This window comes from Cylas formicarius, unplaced genomic scaffold, assembly GCF_029955315.1.
Source record: "Cylas formicarius isolate icCylForm1 unplaced genomic scaffold, icCylForm1.1 PGA_scaffold_3__17_contigs__length_32017465, whole genome shotgun sequence".
Classification (NCBI taxonomy): domain Eukaryota; kingdom Metazoa; phylum Arthropoda; class Insecta; order Coleoptera; family Brentidae; genus Cylas; species Cylas formicarius.
The window spans coordinates 20,437,570-20,455,044 of NW_026844326.1; the positions used below are offsets into that span (position 1 = coordinate 20,437,570).

The window sequence follows — 17,475 nt, forward strand, 5'->3', positions numbered from 1 at the left end:
CAAACAGTAACTATATCCAGGAAAAGCTATGGTGGAACAGATGCTTTCTAACAGGTCGTTGCTTACTTAAATAAAAAAGGTGTACGAACTGGAATACGACGTCTCGTTTAGGCGTGACGTCATGCTTGGCGAATCATATCCATCTCCTACACCACTCTGGAAGTTGTCATCGTCCACATTACTAAGCTTGATGTAAAGCTGAGTGCTCTGTGCTAAGTGCTGCAGTGTAAGCTACCCTCCTTCACTTACAGATGTAAACAAAGATACAGTTTTGAAATGACTTGATTGATGTACGCACATTTGTTAATATTGGCTCTTTATATCTAATAGGTATATATTTTAAACGCAAGTTCTCCGAGAGCACAAATATCAATGCCAAAATGCCGAAATTTTCCACATCTGAAATTTTGGCAATTGGACTATATAATAGAAAAGCTATGTGTTCTAGACATCTCAATACCTCTACCGTTCCAGTTCATTTGTAGTTTTGTCACTATTAGATTTGGTTGATGTTATGATTTTGTAATAAAGTGAAGTGTTTATTCTTTATTTGGAGAGAACTGGTTTTCTTTCCTACTGTTCCCTTTTTAATTTAATTTTATAAAGTACGGCGTTTTTCGAGACCGCACAAAGTTAAATGTGGAGTCGTATTTATTAAACAAAAATTATTATAGTTTTAGTACATTTCAGTTTTTTAACATTTAAAGGAATATTCTAAAATAATGTGATATTTCAGGTTATTAAAAAGAAGGATAGTACCTAATATTAATAAACACCATTTTAGTACACATTTGCATAACAGGGTTAATACATGACTGACTGGAAACCACTTTCTGCAAATGTACGTACGAGTATTTTAGAGTAGGAAGTAGAACCAAAAAAAACACCAAAATAAAACCCATTACGTGTTACAATTACGTATTTATTTGAAAGACAGTCTCACAGCATTACACTTAAATCTCACGCAAAATTATAAATTACAAACGGCGTCTATACAAAAACAACAGGACAATTTGACAATTTCGTTAAAACTCGCTCCTGCAAAAGATATGGAAAGGGACCCTAGCCGATGCGTCTATTAATAAGGACGTTTCTCATTGACCACCTACGATGGCCTTACATTGTCTGTAACGTTGACCGAATGGTTCAGGTAAAGGTTGACCAGCGCAACCATAAGCTCCCAGCTTGTGGATAGCGGCAAAATCATCGCAGTCGATTTTACCGTCGCCGTTGCAATCCTGCACAAAAAAGAATTGACACATTTTTTTTAGGTATTAAATATTTAACACTAACACTTTAATTGCTTTAATAAATAAGGGCTAAACATATTTTTACAGCTTTGCGAGTGCGTTGTGCACTACAAACCTACAAAGATGCCACCACGACCATCATCATCCGCCTCACTTTGGTTGCATTAACACCTAAAATGAGAGAGACAAGGATACTGATTTTGGCCGCCGTTTCTTCTTAATTGGTTTGCTGTAGCAAAGGCAGTGCCGCGCATGGTTATTTAAAATAAGGAAAGTGATACGCTAATGGTTTTTTTTTAGTATAACATTTACTTTGATAGATAGATAATGCGTTTAAATAAGCTGAAAAAATGAAATATTACCACTGTTTAGGCCAATAAAATAATAATAATAAGTTTTTTGTAATATTAAGAAGGCTTGCATTATTCTTGAGCTGGTTTCGCTATAAACCGAAACGATGTTGACAAATAAAAAGGAAAACTATGACCGCAGCTTTACGACCCCAAGCAGGATCGGCAGGTACTTCAGTCAGACGCTATATGCAAATAAATTAAACCCTTTTGCATGTATATTACCTTGCACGTATCTCTCGATCGCAGCTAACCAGTTTTTTATCACTTCGGATGCGAAATTTCCAAAGGCACTAGCAGTTTGCGCGCCTTGTGAATTTGAATTTAAAGCGGTTCATTACTGCGGAATTGATTCATGCAATAAATAACCGTTTTAGCAAGAATAATCTAGAAAATTGCCAAATTGATATTACTGAAGTTTAAGCAATAAACAACAATAAATAATTTTTGTTATTAATGATCATTCTTAAAGAAAGAAAGAATTTTATTAATCGTTCATATAAATTGTACAAAACAACAAATGGTAAGTCGGCAAATAACAGATTTGCAATAAATAAATACGTAAATTGTGGAAATTGACACATAAATATACTCAAAACTATAAGTATACAAGTCACGAACAATATTATTGTACTGAAGTGGCTTTTACTTGATGAAAATCCATTTAAAATAGTTAAATAAGAACAAACGTTGTTTAGATTTTCACATAAATATATTTAAATGACAGCTGTTTCGGTGTTGCCGAAACAGCTGTCATTTAAATATATTTATGTGAAAATCTGAACAACGTTAGTTCTTATTTAACAAACAATATTATTCGGTTATAGAGTTATCGGTATTGTGACCAAGTTGAACGGAGATGTTAAAAGCATCGAAGTTAGATTCAAATATTGTGCTATAGTGCCAAACCTCTCCTCACTTCCAATTCATTCGATTCCGTTTCAGTCAGCGATAAGTTTTTAGTTTAATTGAATTGTTTTGAAGGGTTGCGTCGTTCGCGGTACTGATGTCTTTCGCGCAATGTCGTATATGGAATTACATTTTTAAATTTTCGACACATTTCTTTACAATGCTTCAAAAATATTGTTCTTTGTTTTCGTATACGTTTTCGTAACTAAAATAAAGACGCTGATTTTAGTTAAAAAAGAACATAATATATTTAATAAAATCATAGCTATCCATCCGACATGAAAAGGGTTAAAAAAGTCCACCATTTTTAGCTAAGCAATTTTGGCCAGTGTTTCAACAGTAACATGGATAACAGCATTTGTGATTTTATTACGAAGTTCCTCTGAATATTTTGCACGATCGTATGTCTGCCTGTAGTGCTAGTGAAATAACCCCAAAGATTGTTCCTTGTCCACTTATTATGCGATTAAGAAATATGGGATTTAGAAGATCTTGAACTCGCCTAGCATTATCGGTGGGACAACCATCTTGTTGGTACCAAATTTTATGAACAGGGATATTAAGAGCCGGATTATGGCGACCATGTCATCTTCATCATCGCGTGCCGTCTTCAGTGAAGGTTGGCGATCACATTGGCAAATGCTTGTCTATCCTGTGCCGTTCTTATTACTTGTTCAAAGTTCAGGCCGGTCCAGTTTCTGATGTTTCGCATCCAGGACAGTCGCTTTCTTCCTAAACCCCTCCTTCCTTCCAGCTTTCCCTCAACTATCAGTCGTGGCAACTCATACTCTTCGTGCCTGAGTAGGTGGCCTAAGTATGATGTTTTCTTTACTTTTATGATATGTAGTAGCTCTCGCTCACCACCCACTCTTTGAAGTACTTCATCGTTCGTAATTCTGTCTGTCCAAGGGATCCTCAACATTCGTCTGTAGCACCAGAGTTCAAACGCCTCCAATCTATTCATCATGGCCGCCTTCAGCGTCCATGATTCAACGCCGTACAACAGGATAGGCCAGACGTAACATCGTACCAGTCTCAGACGTAGGCCCAGGTCCAAATATGAATCAGAGAGGAGCCGCCTATATCGCATAAATCCCTGGCGCGCTTGCTCAATTCTAGTCCTTATTTCGTAATCGGGGTTTGTGTCTCTTTCAATCCAGGAACCCAAATATTTAAAATGATTTACCATTTCTAGGACTTCGCCGTCGATTTGCAATGGAATCGGGATATTCTGATTTTTGCTAATTACCATTGTTTTTGTTTTCTTAATGTTGATCTTCATCCCATATTGTGAGCATGCTCTTTGAACGCTATCAATAATATTCCGAAGCCCGATGTCTGTGTCGGCCATCAGAACCGTGTCATCAGCATATCTTATGTTGTTGACAGTTTCCCCATTTACTTTGATTCCATCTGAGATATTCTCTAATGCGAATTTAAACAGCTCCTCCGAGAAAACATTAAAAAGAATCGGTGACAATATGCATCCCTGTCGTACTCCTTTACAAATCTCTATTTCCGCAGATGTAGTATTTTTTGTTCTTAGTTTTGCTATTTGATGCCAATAGAGATTCTTTATTAATTGAATGTCCTTTCCATCGATTCCCACGTTGACAAGGGAGTTTAGAAGGCCTGTATGTGGAACTCTATCGAATGCCTTTTCGAAGTCAACAAAGCATATGTATAGGCTCTTCTGCTGGTCCATGCATTTCTGAGCCAAAACTTGCAGGCTAAACAGTGCTTCACGAGTGCCCATGCCTCTCCTGAATTCAAACTGTTCTCTTGAGATTACCTGCTCGCATTTCTCCCGGATTCGATTGTGGATAATTCTGAGAAGGATCTTCAGGGCGTTGCTCATCAGACTAATCAACCTAAAGTCATTGCATTGACGAGGATTCGGCTTTTTGGGAATGGGAATGAATGTAGATTCCAGCCATTCTGTCGGAATTTTACCAGATTTATATATTTGATTAAGTAGTTTTAAGAAGAGATCCAAGTTTTCTTCATCAATTAACTTAATAACTTCTGAGTAAATATTGTCAGGTCCTGGGCTTTTATTGTTCTTTAGTTGGTTGATAGCGCGTTCAAGTTCACATTTAATTATGGTAGGACCTTCGTTATTATTGCTAGTGGATGGCTCTTCTCTTAAGTCGGCAAATAAGTCTCAGATATAATTTTTCCATATGACTATTTCCTCAGAGATGTCTTTTGCTTGCTGGTGGTTATTATCAAACAGTCTATATGGTGCTTGTCGCTTATTTGCTCCAGATAATTCTTTAATTTTTTTGTGCAGGTTGAAACCATCATGTTTACGCTGTAGGTCTTCTAGTTCCTCACACCTTTCCCTCATCCAGTTCTCTTTTGCTTCTCTGATTTTCCGCTGAATAATTGAATGGATGCGTCTATATTCTGTTGGGTTTTTGTTTTTGCATTCCCGGCGCTTGTCCATTAGATCTAGAATTTCTCTGGTCATCCATTCTTTCTTTTTCTTAGTCTCTGACTTAAGGTGTTCAGTTGTGACCTCCTTTAGTATATAAGATATTTCAGTCCAGGTCGCGTCAATGTTATCTGCTGTCCGCTGGCCTCGGTTAATTCGTTGGAGGTTGGCGTTAAGCTCGATCTGTAAGGAGTTTTTCTTTGCCTCTTGTTTTAATTGTTGCACATCAACTTGTGGTGTTGGTTTTCTTTTCTTCGTGAGCTTGAGTGTCATAGAGAAATCAATTAACACAGGATTATGATCAGATCCTATGTCAGCGCCGGGGTACGTCTTTGCATTTTTGACTGAGCTGCGGAATCTCTGGTTCACCATGATGTAGTCAATCTGGTTTCGCACTATGTTGTCATTATTGTGTTGGGGAGATGTCCACGTGTATAGTCTTCGCGGGGGTTGCTTGAACAAGGTATTTAAGATTACAAACTTGTTTTCCTGACAGAACTCTATTAGCCTGTCCCCTCTGTCATTTCTTTGCCCCAATCCAAAGCTCCCAACCATCTCCGACGAGCTTCCCTTTCCGACCTTCGCATTTAGGTCCCCCATAACAAAGGTAACTTCTTCCTTTCGCGTGTAACTAAGTAATTCCTTGAGGTCACTATACCATTTCTCAAGCTCATCCAGTGGTTTGTCGCCAGTCGGAGCGTATACCTGAATCAAATTAATATTTACAGGCTTTCCAGTTAGTTGTATGAGCATGCATCGGTCAGATAATGGTACGAAACCTACAACCGAGGCCGCTATATTGGAATTCAGCAAGATGCCCACTCCATGTCTATGGCTGGGATCATTGTTTCCCGAATAATAAAAGGTTTTGTTTGAGGTCGTGATCGATCCTGAGCCGGGCCATCGCGTTTCACTAATTCCAAGGATATGTATACCAAGCCTGTCCATCTCATGGCAGGCATTTGCCAGCTTACCTCCCTCAAACAGTGTTCGCACATTCCATGTCGCTATTTTGTAAGTGTGGTTCATAGTTTTTAACCCGGGGATTCTTCGCACCCTCTGACCATCGAAGGTCTGCCGGGGACTGAGGGCCATTCTTTGTGAGTTTCTTGCCATTGTGATATACGCGGGAAAATAATGGGGTGGTTTCCCGTTGCCTTCCCCATCGCAGTATGAAGGCCATCTAATACTGTTACAGTCGAGCCCTTCACTGTCCTCCCCTAAACCAGTCCAAGATCATTCCTTTTGTGCTTCAGCTCGGTACTGAAAATGCTGCTGCCCATCTCCAGGCTGGATTTTGGTTCGCCCCGAGTATTTTATTTCCTCGGTACCACCTATATCTTGGGAGGCGTTCCCCTATCCACCACCTGGGGAGGCGCCCGATGGGGGATCCAGCAAACCCCACACGGCGACCATGTAACGAAAATTAAGCTTCATCGGTGAATAAAATATTCGGTACAGAAATCTTCATTTTGGTTAGCTCCTTCAATCACTTCTTCACAGAATACCAGGCGTTTCTCATGATCTGCTGGTAAAATTTCCTACATGGTCTCTAAATTACACTTGTACATATTGATGGAATTAGTAATATTTTTCGTGACCTGTATGTATATTCAGCGGAATATTTTTTATAAAATTTCTGGATTCATCCTGCGTCGGTTTTTGTTAAGTCGAACTAGCTAACGTTTCGCCAATCGTCCTGTTGGCTTCTTCAGATCTTGACTGAAACTGGCGCGCATTTTACTCTGTACCTGCTTTTATATTGTTTGAGGGGGGCGGAGCTAAATGAGGGGCATAAACACCGTCTCGGATGACTGATTCCCATATTGGTGACAGGTAAAGACCTGAGTCGCGGTTAAGATTGTTAGGTTGCTTATAGATTTCTATAGACTCTCGGATTTTTCGTTAGTAGAAGAATTGATTATATGCAAGAATTTTAATTTTGTTAGTGTTCTACAACTGCTGATGAGTTTACGTGTCTCAGTTTTAAGCCTCTTTCATGTTCTTTGAGCCTAGTTGATATTTTTCGTCCGGTCGCTTCAATGTATTCTTTGCCGTATATGCAGTAAACTTCTGGCATCTCAAATGGTATTTTGTCTTTGACGAATCGAAGATGTTGACAGATTTTTGGACAAGTGGTAAATCTGGTTTTCACGTTATATTTCTTTAGAAATTTTGATATGTGGTCAGTGATGTTTTGAATATAAGGAAGGTCAACAGCGGCAAGTGTGGGATTGCTTGCGGCTTCATTGCTATTGCAAGGTTGTGGTGAAGTGTATTTTGTGATGGAACGCTAATTATCTTTAATGTTTAAATTATTAGAGAGAAGAGGTGTTTTAATTTTGGGTTCAATGACTCGGGACAATGTATTAAGGTATCGGTCTGTGTGCGTAAGTTTTCTGTAAACACAATGACCGAATGTTAGGTCAGATTTTCCATTGATAAGAATATCCAAGAATGGGAGGTTGTTATTAGTTTCTATTTCAATGGTAAAATTTATGTTAGGGTGCATAGAGTTTAAATATTTAAAAAAATCTACTAAGGATTTCTGACTACGAGGCAAAATAACAAAAATATCATCGACGTTTCCATAATTTTGGTTTTTGATGGAAGGTGAGAAGGTTTGGTACCGGATTCTCGGATTTTAATATATCTGAAATGATAGTGAGAGTTTCAGGAATAGAAAAATTGAAAAATATTCAGCGGACTATCTAACAAAAACTGCTTCATTATTCTTTTAAATTTGCCATATGGTAAAGCTTGGATATTATTTGGTAGGGCAACAAGTGTGGTAAACTCACTGCAACGAGGTGGATCAAGAGTCTCGATTTGACGCTATGATTCATATTTTAATATTTATATTAATCCATATGTAAGGCCGAACGATAAATAAATAAATCAGCGCTTGGCAATGAGAAAAGACTACCGCGAAAAGCTCGTTCTGAATAACTCACACAACCCCAAAGCAATATGCCATAGGACACTAAGGAATATCTCAGGAGCGTGACATTTGACTGATCTAAGGAAGTTGTTAGAAGAAAACTATTTCTGTACATCACTCGTGGCGACTGCGCAAGATCGGTGATGTAAACAGCCAACAACAGACGCCCGAGAACCGACCCCTATGAAACTCATTTGCAACTCACTCTGACTTGTTTGAAATTTTGAAAATAGTCAGGAGTTTGAGTGGAGTGCTTATTAATTAACACGCTGTGGTCCACATAATCGAAGGCCTTCCTAATATAGCATAAAAGTGCCGTAGAAATTACACCTTCGTCAAATGTTCACGAAAACCAAACTGTGAGTTGGTAAAGGACGAAAGTTATGGATGAATGCTACTCTCATTTAACTTTTACTATGCTTACAAAAATTACAAAATATAATGACTAATAAGTAAAGAGCTGATGCCTTAATTTGCCCCAGAAACGTTTTTTGGAACACCCAGTATAACAGTGTTTGTGTTTTTTATAGTTTAAACAACAAATATTTTTAATGCTTCCACGTTTTTAGTTTTATCCAATTTTGTTAATTAAATGATAACACAAAAGCTCAACCGAACATTGAGAGTTTAATCAAAAATTGTTGTTCAATTCTTGATTAATTTGGAATAACAATCTTATATCGTCGAAACTATATTAATAAATCTAATAAGCTGTGAAGGAGCATCATAAGATAACTGGACATTGTAGACAAAATAGTGTAATTCCAAGCTTCGTGTGTTAAAACTAACGGTTATAATCTAATTTATTTACGTAGAAAACCTTTAAATTTAAATTTATCACTAACCATCCCAGAATTTAAAATAATTTCACTTTTTTTTCGCAATAAATTACCTGTTGGAATTTGTTCATGTATCCCTGGACGCTCAGAGCTGCGCAGTAAGTGTCCCCCGCACAGTTAGCGTAGGCCTGAGGCGCGTCGGGAGCTTCACGGTTGACGGTGGGTTTTCCCGAGTCCGCCCAGTACGCCCAGGTAATCCTGAAGGGGCCGCATACGTCGCCGTGACAGGTGCGATTCGTATCGCACGCGGAAATTGCTTCACATATACAACCCAGGCACTGTTGCGTTACAGGGAGATCATCGGAGAAAGCCCCTGAAATAACGTTGCGTTGGCTCAATACAGAGAATACAACAACATTGTTTTCGAAAAATCGTAGCTGGGCGGTTCAACTTGGCGTGGCGCGAAGCAGCTTTTTATTTCAAAAAGAAGCCGCTTCGATTGTACATGTACCCTGTATAAAGTGTCATTCACGTCTAGCCGAATTTCAAAGTCACGGCAAACTTTGGTAAATACAAAAATTTGTGCAAATAATACCGATTTCCAATGATATATTTTCAAATATCTGGCGCACCCTGTATGATAGACGAAACCATACAATTTACGATACTTTTTATTGTTATCCCATGTTTTATAGTTTTTGATTTATGGCTAATAATTTACCTACGAAAACGGCCATTTTTAAACGTCAAACGTCACACCCTATATATAGTTCAAACATTGTACGAAATAGAGACGATACCACTGGATCTCCCACGCTTCCTGGTATATAAATTATTCCAGTAGAGTAAACGGTTTTTGAGAGAAACAGTTCAATGACGCAGGAGGAATGCAGAATATTTTGGAAATAGTAAAACATTAACGATTTTCTAAGCCATATTTTTAAAGGAGCACGCTTTATATTTTATCGGTATTCAAAAGAACATGTTATTCTGATTGCAATTATGAATGATTGAATATCAATAATTAATGTACGGTTTTCGCAAAAAAAAAATAAAAACCTCTTCTAGCGATAACAATATCGTCAATATGAATTATTATGATTATTATTTCCTATTTAAGTAATTCTCTATCAAAATATCGAAGTACGAACACAGTGATTTCCTTTAAAAAAATGACATTTGCATTCATTTATGAGCAAATTTCATCTCTTGTTCTTTTTAGTCGGTAACACGGTTTTCACTTAAAAATAAAAACTAATTTCTCTGCATACTGTTGATTGTTTAAGCGAAAATCGTACATCGGATTGAAAAAAATCAAGCAATTAAATTTATTTAGAAATGTCTGCCAAAATAGTACCTGGCAACATGTGAAATTACGTACAGCAGCCATTACTGTGTTTAAAAAAAAATGTTGTACACTAAATAATGCCTCTTGACACACAGTGCATGTGAGTCAAGTTTCATTAAAATATCTAATGTGGTAATACACATATTAAAAAAAATTATTTTATTTTTGAAAACTTTACGGCACTGTATCTCAAAAGTTAAGACGTGTAGGGCATATGTTCATATGAAGTTTTTTTTTTAAATGAACCCAAAATCACCACCCTAATTATTGACATTCATTTAGAAAACACCCTGTATAGGGAAAAATAAGTCATTTTTACTTTACTAAAACTACCAACTATTTGTTATAATAGAAGTCGATTAAATGTGGCCACCATCTTGCTAAACCCATTATTTGTAAATTTTAATTCTACGATTTTTCTCATTTAATAAGAGTTCCGGATTGTCTCTTAACTGAACCATGAATGTCAAGTCCGGTCTGTTGGTCCCCATTGACCAGCATGACATTCGCACCCCAAATATCTATAACACACTCTACACCAAACATTAACCCACTGGTATCCTTGGGGTTTCAGTTCCTGTATTTGTCTATAATTATTTATAGATCAGTATCGCCTATTTTGTTAATTATAGCTCTTTCTTGTAGTGAACGATATTTCGTCGATCCATAAAACGTATTTTGTATTTCCAAACAAAACTGCGTCCTCCTTTTATACTCTTCTGATTGGACTGTAGTAACAATAGAAATCGAATGTGACTCAAAAAACCCTAATTGTTTTACTGTATTTATTCAAAACAGGTTTATTCCGACAAACTTTTTTCATATTTAACAAGTTACCGTTTTTTTTCAAATTTCTATGCAAGTTTAGGAAATATATGTTTGGAAGGAACTCATCCCTCTGGATCAACTCTAATCAACTGGCAACACATAGCGGTTACCCTTTTTATCTTTTTATACTTATCTGAATTAATCGATATTGCTTAGCGATATGTTAAATATATTTAAATGTTAAATATAATTAATTGTCAATCGCAGCGCTCTATGAAATGGTAGGAAGATTTCCTATGTTTGAAAATATTTCAAAAACAAGTGGAATAAAATATAAATCGTGTTATATAATTGTAATCAGAATAACGTAATCAATTGAAGAAAATACTAAATACCAGAAAATTGTTAATGTTTTGGTCTAGATCTCATTTAGGAAAAAAAAGGTTGCTGCTAACCCTACATTTTTTTTATTTACCACGATATCTTTAAAAACGAAAAAGTTTCAGACAATCACAATGTTATCAAGATAAATTTAACGCACGGTACATTGTTCTATCAGATGATCAGACCGTGAAAATATTTGCTAATCGTGAATAATACGTTGACTCCATGATGTGATCAAACCGAAGCAACAAAAGATATCGACGCGTGCTTAGAATATTAACGAAATATATAAGCCAATGAACGGCGACAAAATAAATATTCAGTGTTAAGTGAGAATAAGGCGTAAGAAGTTAAGAAGTTCATAATTTTGATCTAATATTTTCGGGAATATTAAGTCGTGCAAGTCGCTAACCAGTTTCGTCGGTCGCCTCATTGTATTTTAATTGCTGTTGCCTTTGAAACGAGGATGTCATATACATATAGCTTGCGATAATTATCTCAGCCCGCATTGTTTTGTTATCGTATTTATTAAACTATTATGTGGTAATAAGCGTTTGGATTTTACGCGGAATCAAATTTCTGGGTGTAGGCGGATTTATTTTTGACCGGGCGGTAAACAGCGTTAAAAATGAAAATAAATATTCTTGATTTTTGTTTTTATTAGATAAGTTTTAATAGTTTAAATAGAGTTTACTGTTATCTGGGTTTGTTTTTTATTTATAATTTTGTCGATAATGGACGGATTGTAGCCGTTGTTCAGTGCAATTTGTTTAATGATATTCAGTTATTTGTTTTAATTACAGTTGAGAGTTAAGAATGTGTATAAGAGAGTGAAATGCAGTCATTTTGTATGTGTAAGGGTGATTTGAGCTGTTATGTATGACTGTGTCCGTGTGTGAATGTTTATGGTAAATGGAATAATCTAATTGGTTTTGCGTTTTCGTATTAGTTAAGTCTAAAAAGTTAATAGAGTTATCCTGTCTCGATAGTGAATTTTATACGATTATGTAAAGAGTTAATGTAATTTAAAAAAGAATTCAATTTTCTGTCCGTTCTAGCAAAGCAAGCAAAGACATTATCCACGTATCTATACCACCATGGAAAACTTAAAGGATGTTCTTGTACGATATTTTCCAAATTATCCATAAAAATCTCAGCTAACAAAGGACTAAGGGGGTTTCCCATAATCAAACCTTCCTTAGATCTACATCTCTATTACATAATTGTATAAAATTCACTATCGAGATTGAACAGGATAACTCTATTAATTTGTTAGACTTTTCTATTACGAAAACGCAAAACAAATTAGATTTTTCCATTTATCGTAAACCTTCACACACGAAAACAGTCATACATAACAGCTCAAATCACCCTTACACACACAAATTGGCTGCATTTCACTCTTTTATACACAGACTTCTTAGTACGTCACTCTCAACAGTAAATTACAACAAAGAACTGAATATCATTAAACAACTTACACTGAAAACGGCTACAATCCGTCGCCCATTATCGATAAAGTTATAAATAAAAAACAATCCCAGACAACAGTAAACTTTAGTTATCCGAAACCTAATACAGAACATGAACAATTTAAAACAATTACATATATACGAGAACCCAATGAAAAAGTTTCAAAACATTTGTCAAAATGTGGTTTAAAAATAGCTTTCAGAACTAACAACACAATAGGAAAACTCAAAAATAATAAAATCCAAAAAATCAGGTGTCTACATGTTGAAATGCCTAAAATGTGTATTGGACAAACAGGTAGATCCTTCAAGAAACGTATTAACGAACATAAAAGAGCGTTTAAAAATAATAGTCTAGATTTTAATTATGCTGCACACTTAAACACAGACAAACAGATTTTTGACGACAATTTTGATCTTTTATATACAGCCACAAAAAGTAGAAATATAAATTTAGTGAAAGCCATGGAGATTACCAAATGAGACATTCAAATGAATTGCTTAACGATCAATTAGATGTAAATACTTCTCCATTATTAAACTTAAATTCTCAAAACAATGTTAATTAAGGTTTTATTGTCATTTTTCGGTATATATAGTAGCAGGTAGTTTGTAAATATTACATTTGATAAAGACACGGTGTTGTCGAAGCAATTGTCATGTGAATATATAGAATTTCGTGAAAATCTGAACCTTTAGCTCTTATTTATTTTTCCAAGTTACATATAAATAACTATTTACTATTTACTGGATTCCTCCTGCGGCGGTTGTTGATCAATCAAACCCGATGATTGGCGAAACGTCAGCAAGTTCGATTCATCAACAACCGACGCAGAAGAAGTCCAGTGCAGAAGTTTCTTTGAAAAATTACAAAAAAAACTTTAATTTTCTGAAATTAAAGTTTATTACCGTGTATATTATATATGTGATATAACTTGGGGAATATGCGCGCAGTTCGGTGACTTTTTGGTATGCGTATACTCCTCAAAGGCCGTGACATTTACCTAACTAAACGGACCTTCGTAATGACTTACTTGTAAGGCGCCATATCCGATTCGTCAGAAGGTTAATTCAATCAAATGTTGTTTTGGATCAACCTTTGAGAGTTAAAAAATAATTCTCGGAAAGTGAGATCATCGAAAAAGCCTAACGAGTCAGATAAAGGCAAACAAGGACGGGCTCAAATCCTGTTCGCGATGGGACAGATACGAATTTGGTTGGATTCGTGACGATGTCAACCGGGCGTTGTTGGTTTATCTTTTAATTTTGTTCGATTTGCACACAAAATAAAATCGCGTGCAATGACACGTGCAATAGCAACGGGATTAAATGCAATAAATCTTGTGACTTAACGCAAATTTCACATAGAAAGATTATTTTCTATGAATACGGTTAACAAAGCTGCGATAAAAAATTCGATAAATTTTAAACGCGATGACACAACCACGTTTAATGCACCTGTTTAAATATTTCCAAATCAATTTTCTCGCTAGTGGCAAAGCACCAATTATATAAGTGTAAAATATAATTATTTGTTTAGTAATATCTACCGAAAAAATCAATAAAGCATTGCTTTAAATGTCAACAGTTATATGTGTTAGAACCAAGTGTTATAATATTAAGTTCAGTTTCAATATTAATAAAGTATTAACATACTGTATGTATACAATTTAGAAAACAAAGTAATGCTCATTTAGTTTTAATTGGAACGTTTTTCAAACTATTATTTTGTATCAGTATCCCAAATTAAGATTTTCTCAAAAAAAATACAGCTAATCTTAGATTACAATTATAAACTAGTGAAAACTTTGGAGATTATAACGTGCGATCAGAAGAGCAACCCGAAAAATGTTTTTTCTTATTTTACATTTATTGTCTCTAATTCAAAAACATTTTGACTTCCTTGTAAAATCACGTTACCTAATTCGGTGTAAAACGCTTGCAAATTAACTGAGTTGAGTTTTGTGATAAAAGTAAGTTGTTATTAAATCTGAATCTAAGTATATATAAGTACTTAGTAAAATATTACTTACCGGCTACAAAAAACACCAACACAGTGGCTAAAATCAACTTTAGCATGTTGACTGGAATCGGAAAAATAGTTTTAAGGCGTTTCGGAACTAAATCAAAAATCGACTGGCGATTATTGCCGTCTCGCCAGGTTTAAAATATATGCACGCGGACTTGCTGGACGGAATTCATTAACATAGGAAACTTGTTATACGGCAAAGGCTTCGAGATAGACAGAAACGGAGAAAGCGAAAACCAGTGACGTGGTTGTAGTCGGGTCATTGAATTTTACGAAACCGATACAACTCGGTCAGTAGCGTTATGCACTAAAATTGCAGTACGCCCGTGGGCAAACAGTTCTATTGTTTATATCCTTGACCCTACGCTATCTGAAAATTATTTATACATTTTTAATATTCGGGATTTTCTGGTAATGGAGGGACATTATCGACTTCCTACTGCAAATGTCGTCGATACTACAATCTTTAGTGTAAAACATTAACAAGGTTTTTCCACATTTTTAGGCATGTATATTTACGTGTTCGAAAATTAAATTTTGAAAGCTTAACTATTAGCAATATTTTTATTATATTATTATATTCTTAACTGAACACAATATTTTCTGCCTTCGAGGAAATATAACAGACGTACTAAAATTTGCAAACTATAATACATAAACAAACAACGATTTTTTGTGATTTTTATATTTTTGTGTTATCATTTTGGCCTGTGCCCGACGGACGTCGGTAATGGGCGAGTGTCTTTGGCTTACTTGCCTAACGTAGTAAAAAGGAATAAAGACGAAGCATTCTTTGCCCACTTTGTATTTTGTCTTGGCTACGTTGCTCAAGAACTTTTCTTCAAGAGAACTGCAAAAATGGTATTGGAATCGAGTAATGGAGGTCCACATAATGTGAAACTCGATCAGAAACCTGAAGTAGAACCACCGAGGCCTCTCACCTTAGAAAGCAAGTAGTTACTGAAAACCATCTGTTAACCTCGTTTTAATGTTTGTCTTTTTCCGCAATGTTACAGTTTTAACTTTAATTAAAGACGCTCAGCAGCAACACGGTTTAAGACACGGCGACTATCAAAGGTACCGAGGGTACTGTTCCAGAAGGATTAGCAGACTTCGAAAGGTGTTGAAGATTCCCCAAGGTGACAGAAGGCATTTTAAAAAACGAGATGTTACGGAATCGCACATTCTAAACCCCAAAGCTGATGAAAGGTTTCTACAAATTCCTTTGATGCTGGCTGAGCGCTGTTGGGGTTATGCCATGCAATTACGACAGGAAGCTAATACTGAACCTAGAAAGAAGTTTCATTTAGTTCAGAAACTACGAAAAGCGTGCGTTTATGCCCTACAGTTAGATGAATTGTGCAAATATGAAAGGTGTGATCCAAGAACTCAGTTAGAGTCGCAAGCTTATCTTGCGTGGATTCATGGATCGTTGCAATTTGAGTTGCAATTGTGGCTGCAGGCAACTGAGAATTTTAAGAAAGCCCAAGTTATATATGAAAAGTTAGCGTCGACTCTGAAAGAAGATGAACAGCTACCATACAAGCAAAGAGTGGAAGAGATAGCTCCAAGTTTGCGATATTGTTCTTATAACATTGGTGATGATAAGGCAGTAGATTTATTAGAATTGCGCAGCCAAGGCATTTTGGAAACTTTTGATGCTTTGGTTTCACAAACAAAAGAAAAAACTGTTGCTGTCCTGCATGAAGTTGACTGGTTCAATTTGAAGATTTCAGTTAGAATTGAGAGAGTCAGACTATTCTTGGTGAGCATTGAAGGTAGGCATCAAATAATTCTGTATTAATAGAAATGGCACTGGTATTATAATTTTAGGCCTAGATGACTCTTTAAAGCATGCTGAAAACAATCAGGCTCGTATCAAGATTTTAGAAAACATTCTAATTGATTTACGCGATGTAATTTCCCTTGTACGCGAGAGTGCGAGAACTGATAAACAAGATGAACTATTATTGACATATCTAAAATCAATTAGAATCGAGCGGACCTCTCAAAGGAACTTATTGCTGATTCAGCAAACCAAACGGCCGCAAGACAGCTTTCGGTTGCTTGACATTAACATTCAACAGACTAATGAACAGTCACAAAGTGAATGCATTAAAAATAATGCTGCAGCTGAAAGTTACTACAATGATCAACTAAACGCGTACAAAGCCTTGAGATCTTATTACATGGGTAAAACCCACGCTGCTGCTAGAAGGTGGAGGGAAGCGGCCATATTGTTTGATTCAGTAAGTCAGAGTATTAAATCTCTTAAAACTACTGGCTATGGATCAGAATTATCAGAGTTACTTAAGATTATGAAGGACAATTATGAAACTGACATTGCCACTGCTCAAGCCAACTACGTGCTGGACCAGCAAGAAGACCAGGCAATCAATCTGCCCCAGAAAGTGTTCAAATCAAAGAAACCCCTTATTGACAGACTGGATGAATTTAGAGAAGAACCACAGCTTTTGTCTAAGAATCCAAATTTGGTGGTGTTACCTCCAAACATGGAACCTATTCCAGCCAAACCTTTGTTTTATGATTTGGCATTGAACCAGGTGGAGTTTCCTGATCTTACAGAGAAGCTCGAAGGACAACCAAAAGTTAAACAAGGAGCTGGTATTTCTGGATTTGTTAAAGGCTTATGGGGATGGGGCAAAAAATAAAATATAAGGGGAATTTTTCTATGCCGGGAATTATTATTATCCACAATAATTAAATAATTGTTTGGGTTATGATGCAGTTAGTCTTTTAATAAAAAAAATATTCATCTAATTCATGATTCATGACTTTGAAAGGTAC

The 17,475-nt window shown here is 36.0% G+C and overlaps 2 protein-coding genes across 2 annotated transcripts; one reads left to right on the forward strand and one right to left on the reverse strand.

Annotated features, from left to right (window-relative positions):
• Positions 1-892: 892 nt before the first annotated feature.
• LOC132699538 (lysozyme-like) lies at positions 893-14,838 on the reverse strand. Its single transcript, XM_060666316.1, has 3 exons — positions 14,672-14,838; positions 8,780-9,039; positions 893-1,238 (listed from the first exon to the last, which is right to left on the reverse strand). The coding sequence occupies exons 1-3, from the start codon at positions 14,715-14,717 to the stop codon at positions 1,095-1,097; spliced, it is 450 nt and encodes a 149-aa protein (XP_060522299.1). The 5' UTR covers positions 14,718-14,838; the 3' UTR covers positions 893-1,094.
• Positions 14,839-15,457: 619 nt separating this feature from the next.
• Positions 15,458-17,448, forward strand: LOC132698954 (signal recognition particle subunit SRP68). Its single transcript, XM_060665301.1, has 3 exons — positions 15,458-15,616; positions 15,684-16,445; positions 16,501-17,448. The coding sequence occupies exons 1-3, from the start codon at positions 15,526-15,528 to the stop codon at positions 17,337-17,339; spliced, it is 1,692 nt and encodes a 563-aa protein (XP_060521284.1). The 5' UTR covers positions 15,458-15,525; the 3' UTR covers positions 17,340-17,448.
• The last annotated feature ends 27 nt before the right edge of the window (positions 17,449-17,475 follow it).